The sequence below is a fragment of the Lontra canadensis genome, unplaced genomic scaffold (assembly GCF_010015895.1).
Source record: "Lontra canadensis isolate GAN:19392208 unplaced genomic scaffold, GSC_riverotter_1.0 scaffold14, whole genome shotgun sequence".
NCBI classification, from domain to species: Eukaryota; Metazoa; Chordata; class Mammalia; order Carnivora; family Mustelidae; genus Lontra; species Lontra canadensis.
In genome coordinates this window covers 8521157-8540412 of record NW_022631008.1, presented here as the reverse complement: position 1 = coordinate 8540412, position 19256 = coordinate 8521157, and the positions used below count along the sequence as shown (strand labels likewise).

The 19256-nt window shown below is 34.0% G+C and overlaps 1 protein-coding gene across 4 annotated transcripts in view; it reads left to right on the top strand.

Annotated features, from left to right (window-relative positions):
- Positions 1 to 19256, top strand: part of MAP3K7 (mitogen-activated protein kinase kinase kinase 7) — a 74271-nt gene that overhangs the window by 42492 nt on the left and 12523 nt on the right. For 3 of the 4 annotated variants that reach the window (XR_004382740.1, XR_004382739.1, XM_032858140.1), the window contains exons 12-13: positions 886 to 966; positions 9619 to 9683. Coding sequence is in view for 2 of the 4 variants with exons in the window: in XM_032858140.1 (XP_032714031.1) it covers positions 886 to 966; positions 9619 to 9683 (146 nt within the window). In the remaining 2 variants the exon portion in view is untranslated. The remainder of the gene's footprint in view (positions 1 to 885; positions 967 to 9618; positions 9684 to 19256) is intronic. The other variant, XM_032858142.1, reaches the window with a different exon arrangement.

Below are 19256 nucleotides of genomic sequence, written 5' to 3'. Positions count from 1 at the left end.
ATTCAAGTTAGAACTGCTAAATAATGATTGCTATTCTAAAAAAAGAAGTAGTGTTATAACGGTTTTTATATCTTTGCTAGTGTCAGTTTTCTAGTCAGGTACTGGTTTATAATTCCTTACAGAAGTGATATTTCACTAGGTTAAAAACAACCATATTTAAATTATCCTACCTTCTCTAAATATAGAACAGATGCTGTTGAACATCACTGAATTTTATATAGTTCAGATTTTTTATGATTGTCTTACTTTGAAAAACTCATACTCTCCAGCTTTTAATACTGTTCACATTTAATGGAAATGCACCTTGAACTTTGGAAAGTACAGTAAATACTCAGTTTAATAGAAGTATATGTAAATATTTACTTACAAAAGCATAAACATTTCACACTTCAATTCAGTAATTACATTTAATCACAAATTTTACTTTATAGCACACTTCAAGAAACATCTGATTTGAACATATATTCCTGTGTTTGTGTGATTAAAACAAATATGGCAGCTTATTTCTTTTTAACTCCTCTCTCCCTTCCCACTTTCATCCTAGCCCTCCCGTTGCTTATCAGTGATTTCACTTAGGTAGTTTGTTTCTGTGAACATGTTTGAAATTTAGCTTTGTTATTACCCTGCAGCTTTGTCTCTGTCCTTTTTGTTTTCTTTTACTGCTAATAAAACTAGTATGTGAAACATCTTTATTGATAGTTTGTTTCTCCTAAATCATGCCTTTTCTAAGCATGGATAAAAAGTTAGATAGTTCTGCATGCCATTCTGCATGAAGTATTATTAACATAACTATTTGAAAAGTATTCTGTTTTTGTAGTTAATCATTTTCCGTGTTACTGTTTGTGGTTGTTTGCATGTATACTGTATATATATATGTTTTTGCAGCCTATTCCAAGCCTAAACGGGGCCACCGTAAAACTGCTTCATTTGGCAACATTCTGGATGTCCCTGAGATCGTCATATCAGGTATCATAGACCAACTCAGGTGGTCTAATAGCTGTGGGACCGAAATAATGAGCCCTGGTACTTATAAAATGCTTCTTGCTCCAATTCGTCTAGGACATAAAAATAGATACCTTGCATGCAGTGATTAGGAAGAAAGATTGAAAAGTATACATTTATATATACTGAAGCAGACTTGACAGGATACCTTAAATCTCCAAAAAGGAGGGTAGTAAACCTTTTCCCAGAAGGGAGAATACTAGTCTAGAATTTTACCAGCTTGCTTGCTGCTTTTAAATGAGCAGATGAGCTGAACCAAGACTTTTTTTGCACCCAGCAGAAAGAGGAAACAACTATTTAAAAATATTTGTTGTCCCTTGGCTCCTTTTCTTCCTTATTTTCTACTTTTCGGGTTCCCTCTAGGCTTCCTATCCAATCCTCTTTCTGTTGGTAGCAATTGAAATTTGAAGTTAAGAAAAAAGAATTGCTAAATTCCATTTTGCCTTAACCTAGAAAATAGAAACAAAGTAAAACCAAATGAGATTTGCTGCATGGTATCCTGCCAAAGAATCATGATCAATTCTGATTCTTATATGCTATCAAGAGAATCTTCTTGCAAATTTTATGTTTTTATACCTAACTCACACATGGTACTTCAGCATCTCAAATTGGTAAATTGCTTTTATTTGTTGTGGTAATAATTTCATAGATGAATCTAAATCACCACATTTGACAGAAACTTAAATGGCATATGTAACCTTCATTATTGGTTAATATATGTCATCAGAATTATCATTTATTTCTCCCATCTGCTTTGGGTTTTCCTCCACCTCTTCCCTAAAAAGAAATACACAGTTTTCCCCACACACATTCATGGGTATGATTTGGGTAAATTCCTCAGCACTCTATACACTGCCTGTAATTGTGCTTTTAGCATAGTATTGTATCAAAGTTGAAAACCTAGAGGTCATTTTCTCCTCTAGTAAAATGAAAACAAAATAGAGACCATGTGTTTGTTACTTACTACTGATGGTATCAGCAGTTATCTGACACAGTGCCTCACACATAGTGTTTAATAAATATGTGCCTATTAAATAAACTGTTATTGACCTCCCATGGCTAGGAACTAGGATACATATAAAATCTGTATAAATTATAAATATGCATAAAACATAAATAATACAATTCTTAGGCATTTTGTCTGTATAAAACCATTTTATATTAAAGTAATTTTTATTCTTTCAAAGCGCTTTATTCTGTAACACTATCACTATTGCTGTTCAGAGAAAAGAATTAACCCATTTCTTACATAGTAATTTCATTTATTGAGTCATGGCCTGCTTGCAGAATTAACAGAGTACTTGAGATCATTTTACCTCTGTACTGAAAGGTACAGCGTTTAAGGGAATAATATTTTGACTAAAGAAGTGGGAGCACAAATATGCATACTGTTAAGCTGTGATTACTTTAAATTTTTGAGTGAATCAGTAGAATTTAGAATTTGGCAGTATAATCTTAAGCCATTCTTATGAGTAGCATTAAGAACACATACACACACATGCATTGAATGATATAGCCAGTACTGTACAAAATAATGAGGGAGAAAAAAGAGAAAGAATAGTCTTAATGGTTCTCAACCACGATGAATTTGCCCTCCAGGGGATATTTGACAACATCTGGAAACATTTTTGGTTGTCACAAGTGGCAGGTGCATATATGGTGAGCAGGACCGTGGGACACTGCTGAACATCCTACAGTGTACCAGATAATCTTCCAAAAGCCAAGAATTACTGAGCCTAAAATGTCAACAGTGCCAATGCTGAGAAACTGCTTCGATACTCTTGTGTGGCCTCTAAAGTAGTTTAGAGTACACCATCCTAATTGACCTCTACAACAGTCTTATAAGTGGGTTACCAGATTAAATTACAGCTCTTTTAGGAGTGAGGAACTCCGATATAATGGGTTTTGAGTGGTTTTCCCAGAGGCAGATAGCCAGGATCCCAACCTAGATCTGACTCCAAATCACATCCATTTTCTCCTCTTTTGTTTGAGTCAGAGAAGACTGTAATTCTGCCTTGCTCCTGTTTAGTGTTCACATTAAAGAGAACTCTTTGGCCAGCAGACCCTTTTTGGACACTGAGTCCTTGTTGGGAGTCAGGAAACCTTAAGTCTGCTCTTAATTGCCAGAGCAACAATGCTGTTCAAATACAGATGGTATTCAGTAACACATTTTATTAAATATTCTTGGTGACTCCCTCCCCCCCGATAATCCAAACATTAATCAGTTTTGCATTCTTTAATAAAAGAATACAAGCACTGAAATTAACAACAGTTGGACATAAAAGCCAGACATTAATGTGTTCTTAAGTTGTATTTTTAAATTAAATTAAATATAAAAAATAACCCATGCTTTGGGAATATTTCAAATGTCTTACATGGCCATTTTAATTTATAAAGGAAGATGATCCTTAATTCCCAAAATTTCTTTGTACCTTCTAGAATTTTTTTCCTCAAAGTCCATTTCCCACAAGCTCTGTCGTCAAAACTTCTTGCTATATCCAAACAGGTATTCATGAATACTGGATCCCATTTGTAAGCATTTTTTTAAAATACAGCTTTTTTTTTATCTTATCTGTTATAAAGTATTTTGAATAGTACTGTCCATTGCCCAAATGTAATATACTGAGTCTAACGTACTTAGAATGAGCTGCATCTTTTAATAAGAGTGTTCTTTTGAGCGTCACGAAAACTTTCATGTGTACTTTTGGCAATGTACAAATACATCTTTTTGAAAGTGTTTCATGCTTGAACTTTTTTACATGTACCAAGTTTTTAAAATTGTAAAGTACACACTGTTACTCTGAAGAGTTTTTTTAAAAATATACATTTTTATAGTAACTGAAATGCCTAGTCAGAGGTGAACAAATTCAAGTCTTGTTTTTTGCTTGCTCTTCAGCACTGTTTTGTATTCTGCTATCCTTCAAGCAATCCGTGGCTTACAATAACTTTCATTAATGTAATAGTCACTTGGGTCATGCAAAAATCTTTAATACCTCAGGAGTTCCTATGGATTAAGCTACACAATTTTTTATACTTTTTCTACATTGACCCTGGCTCTGAAGAAGTGTTGGCGATGTTTGTTACAGATGACTCCCTTCTACCTTTCTCTATAAGCCACAGAGAGTGGCTATAGATCAATCTGGCTTTTTATTACCAAGTGACACATAGTTAAGAGCAGATTGCCGGTCGAGTATGACATTTTGCTAATTCTTCATTTGTGGAGAGTGCCCTGCAAAATAACAGTGTTCTACCTAAGCAAAGTAAATATAACTATATAAGTGTCTTGCTTAGGATTGAAACTGACCTACCATTTTCTGATCTATTTGTTTATTGAACATTATAAACTGATAAATTGAAATTAATTTTGAGAAAAAGAAATAGACTTTCTTAAATGTTTACCATTAATACTTGGAAGTTTTAAAAGCGTAATCAATTCTCCCTTTTAGCCAGTTCATTTTCATTTGTTTTACTTTTATTTGAGGAAAAGATGAATGAGTAGATTATTATTAGATTGCTTTAAATTTACTTATTTTTTCCTCCAAGATCTTAATAAAAATGTGAATTTTTGTTTATTTGGTTCTTCTATTTGGATTTTCTTGACTTTCCCACATTTTTTTGTGTCCAGGCTTCCAAGGTTCTATTTTTTCCCCCATCTTCATCTCAGATACTCAAATGAAACAGGCATTATGAATTATGAAGTTATATAATACATTTTGATAATATTTACTAGTATTAGCATACCTCATTTATATTTCTTTCAAAAATCCAGGTGTCAAAGATCACCAAGTAAAATGTCAAAAAAAAAAGTTAACAGGAGCAACAGTCTTTTTCCATTTAAAGCATGGAATAAGACACTAGGTAGTTAATACAAATTTTGTTCCTGGCTTTAGTTTCAGTAATTGAAAAAAATCAGCAGTTCTGCTCTGGAGGCCTTGTGTGAATAATTACAGCATTTAAGGAAATCAACTGCAGTAATAAAGCATTTTGAAATCCACCGAAAAGATACTATCAAATACATACATATATACTGCCTTTGAAAGATTTCACTGAAACATTAGTCTTCTGTAGGTCCTTACTTTTTAATATGAAATCCCTTACACACAGTTTATACCAGATTGATTACTATCCTAAGATGATATATATTTCCAAATATTGCAAAAGTAAATTTTTCCAAATACTGATATTATATGACTACCATAGTTATAGTATATATACATCTTTTAAAAAGTAACCTACAAAGTTTTATAGGATATTTATGTTTAAACAGTTTTTATGCTATTATACTCAGTAGTACTGAATTTCTTAGGTTAGACTAAATTATAATTCTTGCCTTCATATAAAACACTTGAAAATTCTCATTTATTCCATAAATTAAAAATTGCTTTAATGTGCTTCTGTTTGAGAACCTTGAACAGTGGTGCTTTAGTATACCTTTGATAAGGCTAAAATAATGTTGCATAGCATTTTAGAGTCATAGAGTGCTTTAACAGAGGTGATTTTTCTGTCTTACATGCAGTTCTTAAGGATATAATAAATAATAAAGATTGAATGTGCAGATATTTCTTAGTCAGTTGTGTAAAATGTTTTTGCCTAGGTCCCTGAAGAACCTGAATTTAATTGATATTTTTTGTAATACTGTTCTTAAAGCTGAAAGGAACTTCAGCTGTCCTTATGATATCAACTACATTTAGACATCTTAACTGAGAAAAGTTTGATGAATATTTGCTTTTAATATGCCAGACATATTTAGCTCTGTATTAGTTGTTTTCATGAGTATAATGAACAGTTAAATAGAATAAGTAGAATATGGGAGAGTCCAAGCATATTTAACAAAAATAAATGGATGTTGAGTTTCTCATACTTAAGTCTTTTCCTCCTTCAGAAGTTTCAGAGATCTTAGATAATAGGCAAACAGATTGTCCTGGTGGGGATGGGGAGTGGAGGGGTGGAGGGGTGGGGGAGGGTAGTGCAGTGAGGGCTTTGTACAATCCTGGACAGCTGGAGGCTGCGATACTGTTCAGAGGCACTTGGGCACTGTTTTGCTTTCTCCCCTCAGGACAAGAATATAACCTTGTAATACTATATTTGGTTCAAGAACCAGTAGATCCTGTTCATAAACATTACTTTAACTCTAAGTACATCAATTGTTGGTGTAGTTTTTCCATCCAAATAGTGCAGTGCTGGTGTGAAGAGACAGTGAGGTAAAAAGTGTAGATCTGGCAGGTTCCTACCTTGGACACATAGTGTCATTAGCAGCTAGAAACCTTTGAATTTGGGACTCTGCAGCCCAAGGAGAGCTATGCTAAAATATTTCTGCTTCTGTTGTGTGTAGCCACCTCACCTTCAATAAAATTCTGTAAATGTGGCTAATTAAAAAGGAAGTTCATCTAACCAACATTAAAGAGAACATTTAGTAGTCTTTACATATTGTAGCCTATCAAGATAACATTTTATAATCGAAAAACTAATAAAACTAGTTTGTTAGAAAGTAAAATACCACTAATAATTACTTCCCTTTGATAGGAGGAAAAAAACACCCACCGTGAGGGGCCTTCTAAGGAATGAGGCAGAACTTGTTGAAATAAAAGAATATGAAATTTGTGGCAGCCTAAATGAGAACATACATTTTTAAATTGCGTGATTTAATGTGAAGCAGTGATATAACACAACAGTATATAGTGCTGTACAAATTTTTTAAATTTTATATATTTTACACATGAAGACACAGTTTTAATATTTTTGCTATTAAAATTTATACCATTCAGTATTTAATCAAATATTCTAATATGAAAATATTTTAATGAATATGTAATATTCATTAATAGTTTATATTTGTTATTTATATAATTATTAATATTTTAATAATTTAATATTCAGAACTTATGAATCTCAGAATTTCCAACATTTGTCAAGAGATGTCTCCAGGAAAATGTAGTGTTGATTTTTACATAAAAAGAATATTAAAGAAGTTTGAAAAATAGAAAAATAAGAATAATTAAGGTAAGGGAAATAATGAGCTTACTTAAACCAATAAGAAAAGCCACAGGACTGTCTAGAAAGGGTTCTGTTCAAATACCAGTTCAGTAAATGAGTTGTACTTCAAAGAGAAGCTTTTTGAAGAGATGTATTCTGATTTTGTGACATTAATTGTAAAAACAACTGAATTGACAAAGTTGCTGTTTCAACCACACTTTCTTTTTGGGGGGAAAGGGGGTATGTGGGGGCATTATGATGGGCTAGGGATATAGTTTATTCCTTTTGTTGCTCTTAGGGAAGTTCTAAAAAAATACCACTTGTTCCCTGTGGTAAGTCCTAAAAGTCCCAGAATTTATTATAAAATGAAATACTCAGGACATCATTTGCAGGTTTCAGATTCCTTGTTCAGGCATCTGTGGACCCTCAATTCTACTTTTTTCATTTTTACTACCATGTGTAATATAGGTATGCACATATCAAAGAACCATGAAAAAATATAGAATGAGTTTCTAAATTAGTTTTTAATTGCAAAAAAAAAAGTTCAGACTCCAGCTAAATTTACTGAGAACACAACCCAGTAATTTTCATTTGCAATAATAGGAGTTTTACTTTTTTTACATTCACATTTCCAAATTATAACTTAAGACTTAATATTGGAGCAACAAGTATTTGTTGATTACAGTATTTTTTTGCTTTGTCTAAACTTTGCCAGATGGTTTCTGCATTGGTTATGCTAATTAAAATGCATTGCCTAATATGCTTGCTTTGACTCATTTTGTAGCTTGAAGATTTCTCATTTTATGGCATTCATTAACTGCGTCCACCTCTTATTTACCCTACTTCCTTAAAAATTTTTATTCCCCTTCCTTCTACCCTACTTAGATTTGAGTTTGTTTTTGTTGTTATTGCAGTAGTGATGTAATGATTTTTAGAGACATGTGCTGGGTAGTTCCCCAGATTCACAAATGTTGCTAATCTGAAATGAGAATTCCAGACACTTTTTTATAAGCCTGTCTCATCTCCGCTAATTTTAGAATGATTGTGTTGAATGAAGTGTGCCTAAAATTGCTTATTAGTCATGGTGGTAGGGATCTTTTTGTCCTCAGGAAACAGGGAGAGTTAAAAACTTTCACAAGAGTATCTTAGTGTGCCTGATTCAACAGATGTGCTGTTATTTGTGTTAATTTGTATCCAAAAGTTGGAACTTGTGGGGGACCTGGGTGCCTCAGTCGGTTAAGCGTCTGCCTTCAGCTCAGGTCATGGCCCTGGGGTCCTGGGATCAAGCCCCACATCCGGCTCCCTGCTCAGCGGAGAGCCTGCTTCTCCCTCTCCCTCTGCTGCTCCCCCTGCCCGTGTTCTCTCTCTCTCTCTCTCTCTCTCTCTCTCTCAAATAAATAAATAAATAAAATCTTTTTTTTAAAAAGTTGGAACTTGGAATGAAATGAAATTTGAAGTAAATTTGAGCTAAAATTATGCAGAGAATTCTAAAACATAGTTTAAAATGAAAAAAATGATGTCTTAAATATTGGAGTGTAGCTATAAACTTGAGCTTTTATATTTGCTACATATTTTACTGCATTAAACATTCTGTGTAAGGTCATTTTAGTTTACATACAAAATAATAATGGGGTCACATGGATTAAGATGCTAAATTACATTGCTCCTTGGTTTAAAATAAGATACTGAGGATTATAGAAATATAAAATTTTAAGAATGAATTCTCTCTGCTAATCGGACCAAAACTGTTACAGTGTACATTCTCAAAGCTGCCTACTAGTTTAGAAATTATGTAGCTTTCAGAGTCCAAAGAATTTTGAGTATTGTATCAGCTGTTTCTCACAATATTTTTGTGTTTCCTTTTAGACAGCTAATCTCTCATCTTAAATGATACCGTATAAACAGCTCTATGCCCAAATAAAAGTACTGAGTGAAACTTTTGCTTAATTCATTCTATTTTGCTTATATTTTTAGAATTTTTTTGTAAACTCAGATTAAATTTATTAGCATGGAAGTTCCTAAAGCAGCCCATTTCAACAAGCTGTATATTCGAGAATGGAATGAGAGTCATTCTTCTTCAGTAGGAATATTAAAAGAGTTGTTCACCAGTAGTAAATTACTAGATTCTGACAAAGACTAATGGGGTTAAGTGTGACTCAGTATAATAAACTTAAGCCTAAGCATCCTTTTAGGCTCTGAATGAACAAGGTACTGTTGTTGGGTAAAGCCAGTCATGTTCTGCTACCTGCTGGCTAGCTGTCTTGCTGTAGAAATTGTAACGTAAGGCCCTTGAAATAGATGCCATCATCAGCCCCAGCCCACAAACATTCATCTATTTAAATACATGACAGAAGATGGTGCAAGAGAGTTCAGCAGCTATTCATGTAGGGTAGGAGCAGGACCTACTTTGTTGGAGGCCGGCAACTTTTGAGTTAAAACCCTGCAGCTGTTTCTCTTCCTTTCCTTAAAACATTCTCTTCTTTTTTTTTTTTTAAACAATAAACTGACTTAACTATTTTTCCCACAAACATTTTGTATAGATCCAAGGAGCAACAAATTCCAGCTTCCTACTGTAGCAGTAACATCCTTGTTGTCTGTTTGAATAGATCTCAGTATTCTACTTTTTTTTTTATCTTTTAAAAGGCAACGGACAGCCAAGACGTAGATCCATCCAAGACTTGACTGTTACTGGAACAGAACCTGGTCAGGTAAGACTTAACATTTGAATTCTCTGTCTTTGAAGAAGAATAATGGGCAGAAATCAAGAATTAACTATAATATATATACTTTGCAGAATTAGTCTCATGAGTTAATCTAAAATTGTGGTAGAGAAGTTCATTGGCACCTGAATTTAAATACTTTGGGGAAAAAAGTATATATGCCATTGTTAGCTTAACTTGAATGATAGTTTATCATAGTAGGTTGATTAATTCAGTAGTGTTCCATGTGCATTATATATATATATGTGTTTTTATATATGATTTAATAAAGAAATATCAACTTCATAATTTAACAGTTTGTTGTTATCCTTAGGCTCTAAAGTGAGTCATTAGTGCTATCTCCTTTTTACTAACGAGATAAAGAAAAAAATTTTTACTATTTTACTAATTACTAATATTTACTAACAAATATTTTCCCAAGAAAATGTCACTCCTGTGGCATCACGTAAGGCACTAACATACCTAGATGACTCCAGCATCTTTTAATTTGTCATATTTACTGGATTTATATTTTTGTGAAATATGCTTAAGACAGTATTTACTAAGCAGATGGATAAATTCTGGAAAGGCTTCTATCACAGTTGCTAAGGTTTTCTTCATCTTATATTTCTGGATGTTCTTCAAAAGTCTTATTACCTCTTTATCGCTTTCTTTATAAATGATCCAGACAGTGTTATAATTTTAGCCATTACTGACAGAGTTTTAACCAACAAGTATATAAAAGTATCAGCTCAGCAAGTATTTTTTTCTGTTATTCAGCTCAATACATATAATTCATGTGATATTTTTAAAATGAATGAGAACAAATTGTGAGGTATTTGTTGATTTATTTTCAGCTGTATTACAATAAGTGTTATGAGCACAACATACATCTGAAGCAATAAAAATCTCACATTATTGTCCATATTCATGTAAAATTACCGGATTATTTATTATAAACAGATTTAATTTATGATAAAATGTGCTAGTACTTTCCATTCTAGAAAGGTGTTTTATTATTTCATTTTTATAAATTTTAAAAAAATTCTTTTTTTTAATTTATTTGAGAGAGAGAGAGAGCACAAGCAGGGGGAGTGGCAGAGGAAGGAGGCAGAAGCAGGGAGCCTGACAGAGGGCTCCATCCGAGGACCCCAGAATCATGACCTGAGTCGAAGGCAGATGCTTAACCAACTGAGCCACGCAGGCACCCCCCCTTTTTTAATAATATTTTTAAATTTTAGAGAATCTTCGTAGTCATTAATAAAAATTTGAAAGCCCTTTATAGGTATCAAATTAACTAACAAAAAGCACTTGAAATATTTAATGGTAAATATCCTTGATCTTCATTTATATCTGGATATATTTTTTATTTCTCACAATGCCTATACACACACTCAAACACATACATATACACACATAAGTACATTGTACATATATATTTATTATAAATGATATGAAGTAACCCTAAATCTGAAAGTATTATAAATGAATACAGTCATTTTATTTCATTTATTTTAATGGCTTTTGCAGTATATCTGCTTTTGTGAAACCCCAGAACTTTTGAATGACATTTCCCACTTTCTCCCCCTCAAATACTTCAAGTGTTGGTGAGGGCAATTAGTAACAGATAGTTTGGCATCTGGTATTTGCTTTGATTCCTTAGAGGCTTGATGAGCTCAGCCTTTTTAACCCTGTTTACTATTGCCATTGATATTCCAGTTATGAGAAATGCTAGCCAAGTGTTCTCCCTTTGAGAATGTGAAGCGTGCTCTGAGGCAGTTCAGAAGCGTGTGTGAGTGCAAGTGCCCTTTTCTGTACTCTGTAGTAAAGGCATTGCTGTTGTTATTCGGGACTCACCTCACCATACCAGCCTTTGTTACTTCATCACAAGTTCTGTATGACTTGAGATTATGATTCTTAGCCTTTTCATTTGTAATACCTTCCATGGAAAACACTGGAACTGAGGCAGTCATGTCAAATGACTGACAGTCATTTGCATGAATTGTCATGGACTACTGCAAAAGATTCAGAGTGAGGGGGATTTTAGGGTGGCAGTGCAACCAGTTCTAAAACGGGTGATAGGGGCGCCTGGGTGGCTCAGCGGGTTAAGTCTCTGCCTTCAGCTCAGGTCATGATCTCAGGGTCCTGGGTTCGAGCCCCGCATCAGGCTCTCTGCTTAGCAGGGAGCCTGCCTCCCCCCTCTCTCTGCCTGCCTCGCTGCCTACTTGTGATCTCTATCTGTCAAATAAATAAATAAAATCTTTAAAAAAATAAATAAAACCGGTGATAGGTGGCCATTGTGTAGCCAGTTTTTAAAACTGATCCACTCTTCCAGAATTACTTAAGTATCATAAATGTAAAATGCCATTGAGGATGGTAAATAGCAATTCTAATACACTGTGAAAACATTTTCCTCTGAAAGTGTTAGGACAAATAAAAATTAAATCTTTTTAATTACTCATGAAAATGATATTCATTATTTGAAAAAAAGTTATGCACAATATGGATTTTCAGAATTGAAGGTATAGTTCTTTTTAAATTCTGGCTAAACGGTGATAAAACAGATGCATAGAGGGTTTTGTTTGTTGGTTGGTTTTCGCCATGGAAATTGGTAAAGAACATGAAAAGAATTTGCCTACCTGGTACAGTCATCAGAGGAAGAGAAAACTTACTAATTACATTTAGTAGTATGTCTCATAGAGGAAAGTAAACTAATTGGAGTTTATACTTTGGCTCTTGATTCAAGACTGACCTTAAAAATCATTTAGACTTTATATCTGTAAATTAAAATTAGGTTGTTTTTATACTGCCATTGCTGTTGAGCAGAATAGTGAATGAAGCAAACCTCTGAATTAACAGTAGTTGTGATTTGTCTAAAATTCTGTGTCCTTAAACATACAACTCACTTTAAATTCATTCAGGTTTTTATTAAGCCAGAAAGCTTATTAAGCACATTTAGTAGATCTGGCCTCTTAGTTTGAAAACATACTGAGAAAGAAAAAAGTAGCCCCAGGATGTCCCAAGAACTGATCTGACACTGAGGCCTCAAGGGCTGTTAGAAGCTGGGCATAAACAATGTTTCAGAACACCAATAGACAAGATTATACTGAGACCATGATAAGGTGAGACAAAACAGGAACACTTTTTAGTGTCTCAGCACAGACAAAAACAAGGTCACTGTGCCACACACAAAATACCAGACATTGCCGTCTCCCAGCTGATGTGAGTGACTGTGCTTCTTTACCAGCTGCAGCTCTATCCTCATTCTAGTCTAACTTCCCTGGAGAATTGCCTCTGCTTTCTGGCAGTAGCTAATCTAGAGTTCACCCCTCCTTCCTTGGAACTGCTCCAAAATCACTCATCGAAAGCCCCAAATCTACAAGTTCTACAGTCCTTTCAGAGATACCCCACATTATCCCATAGTGAGCACTCTGCTTCGCTGTAGTGAGTGTTAAACTCATCTCCTCCCACTGTGGGTATGTTCCTGGTGGTCTCTGCCTACAGAGTATTGACAGTGCCAAGAAGGCCCAGCCCCCTAATGTATTTGAGCACAGCAGACTTACACCCAGATCACTTAGAGAAATGCAGTAATATGGTTGTGCACCAACTTTGTGCTAATCAGGCCTTTATTTTTTAATTTTTTAAAAAAAGATTTTATTTACTTATTTGACAGAAGGAGAAAGATCACAAGTAGGCAGAGCAGCAGGCAGAGAGAGACGGGAGGGTGGGTGGGGGGGAAGCAGGCTCCCCACTGAGCAGAGATCCCGATGTGGAGCTAGATCCCAGAACCCTGAGATCATGACCTGGGCTGAAGGCAGAGGCTTAACCCACTGAGCCACCCAGGCGCCCCTTTCTAATTTTTTTTTAAAGATTTTTATTTATTCATTAGAGAGAGAGTGGGGGGGGGACATGAGCGGGAGAAGGGGCAGAAGGAGGAGAAGCAGACTCCCCACTGAGCAGGGGGCCCAACAAGGGGCTTCATCCCAGGACCCTGGGATCATAACCTGAGCTGAGGGCAGACACTTGACCAACTGAGCTACCCAGGCACCCCAATAATGTATGTTATTTAAATCATAACCCTGTAAAAAATAAATCATAACCCTGTAAATTTGGTACTTTTATTTTCCTCATTTTGCAGATGAATAAACTGAGGGTTAGAGAAACTTTCCAAAATGTCTTCCCTTGTACTGCCAGTAATTGCTATAGCCAACTTATGAATCCAGATCTGATTCCAGAACAGACACACTCTGTCATTCTGTGTTGCATGTAAAACTGAATGTATTGCATGCTAAAGTACTCCTAGATCTCTTTGATTTCAAGATTTCAAGATGATAGTGTACATCATCATTAATTATTTAAATAGTTTTTAATGATGATGAGTTTTAGCTGTATCATATTACTGAGCAAGGTTAATTTACCTTGATAATAAATTTCCTGAGATGGCTGTACAGATTTACTTTTTATATATCTGGGTGAGCCTTCCTTAAATTTCACCAAAATTATATATTTTTATGTATGTCTGCATAACCCTTCTGGAGTATATATATATATATAGATCTGTTTTCAGAAGTCTCTTGGGGGGATAGCAGTCAGTGAAAATCACAACCGCAAGATAGATGATGCGATGATGATTGTTTAAAGAGTTAGGCCTACTATATTTTTAAATGGACTTAGAATCTACTTTCATTAGTCAGATATGTGACTCTAGGTAGGTTCTTTAATTTCGCTGAGCTTCAGCAATCTCATATACCAGTGGGGATCATAACACCCACTCCTTGGGGTTCTTATAATATGTAAAAGTACCAGACACACTGTAGATGCTTAATAATGTACACCTGCCTCCCCATAGTGTACTTCCCAAGGTTCTTATTACTTCCTTGTTCTCATTATAATATATTACTATCCAGAAAACAAAAATAGCACTGGGAAAGAGATAGTCCCATTGGCATTCAGTTTTTTCTGTATTATAGGAGAAGTTTGTGTTAGGGATCATAGAAAGTATTGGCACTAAAGGCCTTTTATCACATATCAGTTATTTATTTAAGGGATATAATTTATTATACTACTACTTCTGTCTTCAGTCTGTACCTCCTTCATTATAAATAATTTTCTGTTAAAGCTGTAAGTCAGAGGTTCACATAATAGTTTTAAATAATTCCTGGTTCATAGTATACCTTTCTTTTGGAGAATTTAAAGACCATATAAGAATAATAAAATTCTAAAATTTCCTTATAATGAACTATAGTGAAGCTAGAATTAGATTGATCCTATACCTTCAGATTAGAAAGAATGTTTTCAGTATTACCTGTCGTGTATAGATTTAATTATCTGTGACTATCATAATGGAGGAAGTACCCTTGTAAACGCACATCACTAATTTGATACCCGTTTCTTTTTAATGTTTATATTATTCAGATATTACTTCAGCAAAATTATCATATAAATCTTTAATCTCTGTGCTTTGTGCTTATATAATTTTAGCAACTGAAAGTTTAAAATAGCTTTTAAATGTCAGTCTAAATGGTAGCACTGGCCATAAATTTTTTACTTACGAAAATATTTTCCCAGTCATTCAGGTGAGACATAAAAAGCAAAGCTTTATTTTTGTCTGTAAAATAACTCCCAATTCCTTTTTATAAATATTGAGATAAGGTTCTGGGCAAAGTCCAATCCTGTTTCATGTCTACCGATGGTAATTTGCCCTCTGGTTTAAATTTGGCTTTGTATTCTTCTGCCTTAAATTTCAGTGTGGCATTTTTGTACTCTTGTAACCACTTTCACATCCAACCTTGTGGTAGATCAAGTTTTTCCATCTCTCTTAAACTTTTTACAATTTGTGTGAGAATAGAATAAAGTAATTATAAATATCTTGAAGAAAGAGGCAACCCAAATGAGTTTTATTAATTTGAGAGCATACATGAACATAAGAATTTGACCAATGATTTTTTTAGTAGCTACTATAAACTAAAACTTCTCCCTTAATAGTTTGCAAGCAGCAACATAAATTTAACCCATAAACTAGTTTGATTTTTTTAATTGTCAAATATTACGTGATCCTCTTATTTATTACCTTATATTTTTCAGATGTTCAAGAAATACAATTATGGCTTATTTTTAAATATTTAGTTTTTTTATATGAACATTTTAGCATATTGTTCCTCATTGAAAAACCAATTTATTGAAGTCTGAAGACTTACTTAGTTAATTTATGGATGTAAATTTAGCTCATGATGGCTTTTCCTATAGTTTTCAGGAAAAACTAGTTTTGAAACTTGACTTTAAAATATTAGCCTTCAGGCATCTAGGTGGCTTAGTCGGTTAAACATGTGACTCTTGATTTCAGCTCAGGTCATGATCTCAGGGTTGTGAGATCAAGCCCCGTATCAGGCTCCAAGTTAGGCATAGAGCCTGCTTAAGATTCTCTCTCCCACTCCCTCTCTCCCTTCCTCCCTCCCTCTCTTAAAAAAAAAAAAAAAAAAAAAAAAAAAAAAAAAAAGGTTTAAAGGACTCAGGGGAATTTTCTAATTTTTTTTTCCTTTTTTTTTTTTTTTTTACCAAGGGTGGCAGCATCCAAAGTAAGAGTTAACAAATTTCATCACTGATTCTTTTTGGTATATATTCTGTCTTGTATACAAAAGGTAAATAAGCCTAAGCACCAGTCTTATACCTGAGTACTAAGAGCTTATGTTATCATTTTATTCAATGAGTATTTATTTTGTAGTTATTATATTTCCTAAGTCCTGGGGAGTGCAGTATACAAATACACATGATCTCTGCCCTTAGTATATTATAATATTTTTGAGGAATAACAAACATTGAGAGTAATATAAACTATTTCAGTCTCAAGTTGAGGCTTATGTAGTAGCAGACTATAAATACAGCCAAATTCAAAGAAGAAAAGTGTCTTTGTTACAGGGTTTAGTCACTGTGTTTTATAAAAAGAACTGTGATTTTAATCTTGAGAGAGAATTGTTAGGTGCTACAAGTTCATTCATATATTCCCATCTTAGATTTACAACCTAATAATCAGCCACTTAGTGAACATTTTTATTGTGTCAAAAAATACTTCAGATACTTTATTTCATTTGATTTTTTTACAAACTGATGAGGCAGGTAATACTGTCCTCATTTTACTTATTGAGGCTTAGAGATTAAACAACTTATGTAAAGCCACACTGCTAATAAATAGCAGACAGAGATTCAGACTCTGGGTTGTATTGTTTCCAGTGCCTGACTTCCTAACTCTTACTACTATTCAACCACACTTGATAAATGAGCTTAAGGCACCAAAAGTTTTGGTGCCTTAAGCTCATTTATATTCAAGTTCACATAGCCAAAGATGGCAGAACTGAGATTTAAATCCAGGTCTCCACAAAGTATTAGACTAAATCATGTGAACTCGCTGATACTCTATTATTTTGATGTATAAAATGTCAGATTCATGTAGTTCAGTTGTCTTATTTGCTCTTTGCATTAGACCATATAATCCTTAAATGAATATAGGGTCAAGATTAAAAGCAGGAAGAGAAAGAGGGGCATAAGGAATTGTCAGAGGAGAGATAATCCGGATAGGTAAGGTAAAACCTGCCAATGGAGGATTAGGAATTCCAGGGTGGGAATTTCAGAATTGATCCATTCACAACCAGTAGATGAATATTTGTAGATGCTGCTAGAATAAAGTAGTCTTCAAACACAGGATCTGGCTTTGTGCTCAGAGAACCAAGGATGTAGCAAGAATGAACATAACGTGTTGAAGGGAATCTCAGCAGGGCCCTAAAAGGATGAAGAAGAATTAGCAATAAGGAGAGAAAAACAATGAGCATTGTTATACACAGGGCACCTTTGTAATTATGACATGAATAAACTAAGGTTTTGGAAAGACCAGTCTAATAAGGAGTTGAAAATTGTTTGTGGTATAGGAAAGCTTTTTTTGGAGTTTCTGAAGCAATTTCTTAGGTACCCAAGATGAAAGTAATATTCCATCAGTCTTTTCTTCAGAATTATTTTGTGATTTATTTCCAAAATTATTATACAAGTGCCTTTTACAGTTTTAGTATCCTCAATCCGTTGTGAGTTTTCAAGGCTTAAAATAATAGAACTGTAGCAGTGGATGAAATACTAAAAGTTACCACATCTTTAACCCAGCTCCACCCCCTCTCTAGATAAAGAAAACAAGACTTCTTGAAGTAAACTAAATTAGACATAGTACCATAATTAGAACTCACATCTGCTAATTTCTACACATGGGGACTTTCTATAACTATTGTATTGCCCTCATTTTACTTGATGCCGTCTTTGAGTGTTTCTGTTGAAGATTTTTTTGAATTTATGTACTTTTTATGTTTTACTTTGTATAACTCCATATTCTTTTTTAAGTATCAGTAACACTTTTAAGAAAAAAAGGTGATTTTTTGAAAAAGAGTCTTATAGGGACACCTGGGTGGCTCAGTTAAGCTGCTGCCTTCAGCTCAGGTCATGATCCCAGGGTCTTGGGATCAAGTCCCGCATCGGGCGCCTTGCTAGGCAGGGAGCCTGCTTCTCTCTCCGCCTCTGCCTGCCACTTGGCCTGCTTGTGTGTGTGTACGCGTGCGCACGCTCTCTGACAAATAAATAAAATCTTTTTTTTTTAAGAGTCCTATAAAATCCATTTTAACTCATATGTCCTTTGAGAATTTTTAATATATGAAATATTAATACATAGATAAGAGTATATGTACTATGTAAGTTATAAAGCCTGATAATAAAATGAACACTTATGAATCCACCACCCAGCTTAAGAAATGGAACATGATCAATTCCCATGACTCTGCCTGTGTGTGCTCCTTGCCTGTGACCTTTCTGTCATCCACCAGCCTACAATGCCATTTTCTGTGCTACCACATTTCTAGACTTTTTATAAATACTAGTTCTCTAGTTAAGAAACTATCTTCTCTTGAATGGAATTCAAGTTTGTTACATGTAGTTTCATAAATGGCTGTTAAATTTTGTCAAATGCTTTTTTTATGCATCTGTTGAGATTTTTCTCCTTTAATCTGTTAATATGATAAATTGGATTAATAGAATTCCTAGCACAAAGTGACCTTTGCATTTATAGGATAACCTCAACTTTTCAAATGATTTTTATTGTTTTTATACTGCCAAATTCCATTTGCTAATATAATTTTTAGGATTTTGATTTTTGCCCCTATATTCATCAGTGAAGTTGCCTAGCAGTTTTTCTTTTTCTGTCCTTATTTCTTAATCAGATTTACTGCCTTACAGAATGAGTCAGGAAGTGTTTCTTTTTTCTAGAATAATTTCTTCAGGATGGTAAGTGCTTGATAGAACTCAACTGTAAAATCCTCTGAGGTTGGTGTTTTCTCTAATGTATAGAAACTTCAGTGATTTATATATTTTTTAGAATTTCTCTATTTCACTTTTTTTAATTTTTTGTTTTATTTTTAATTTACTAACCACCAATTTATAGTATTCTCTCATTCTTATTTTGTTATTTTTGAAGGGAGGCTGATGACTTTGTTCTTTTTCCAATTTTATAAGTTAAATCTCTAAGCTTATAAACTGTCATTGCTTCTAACTTTTTTC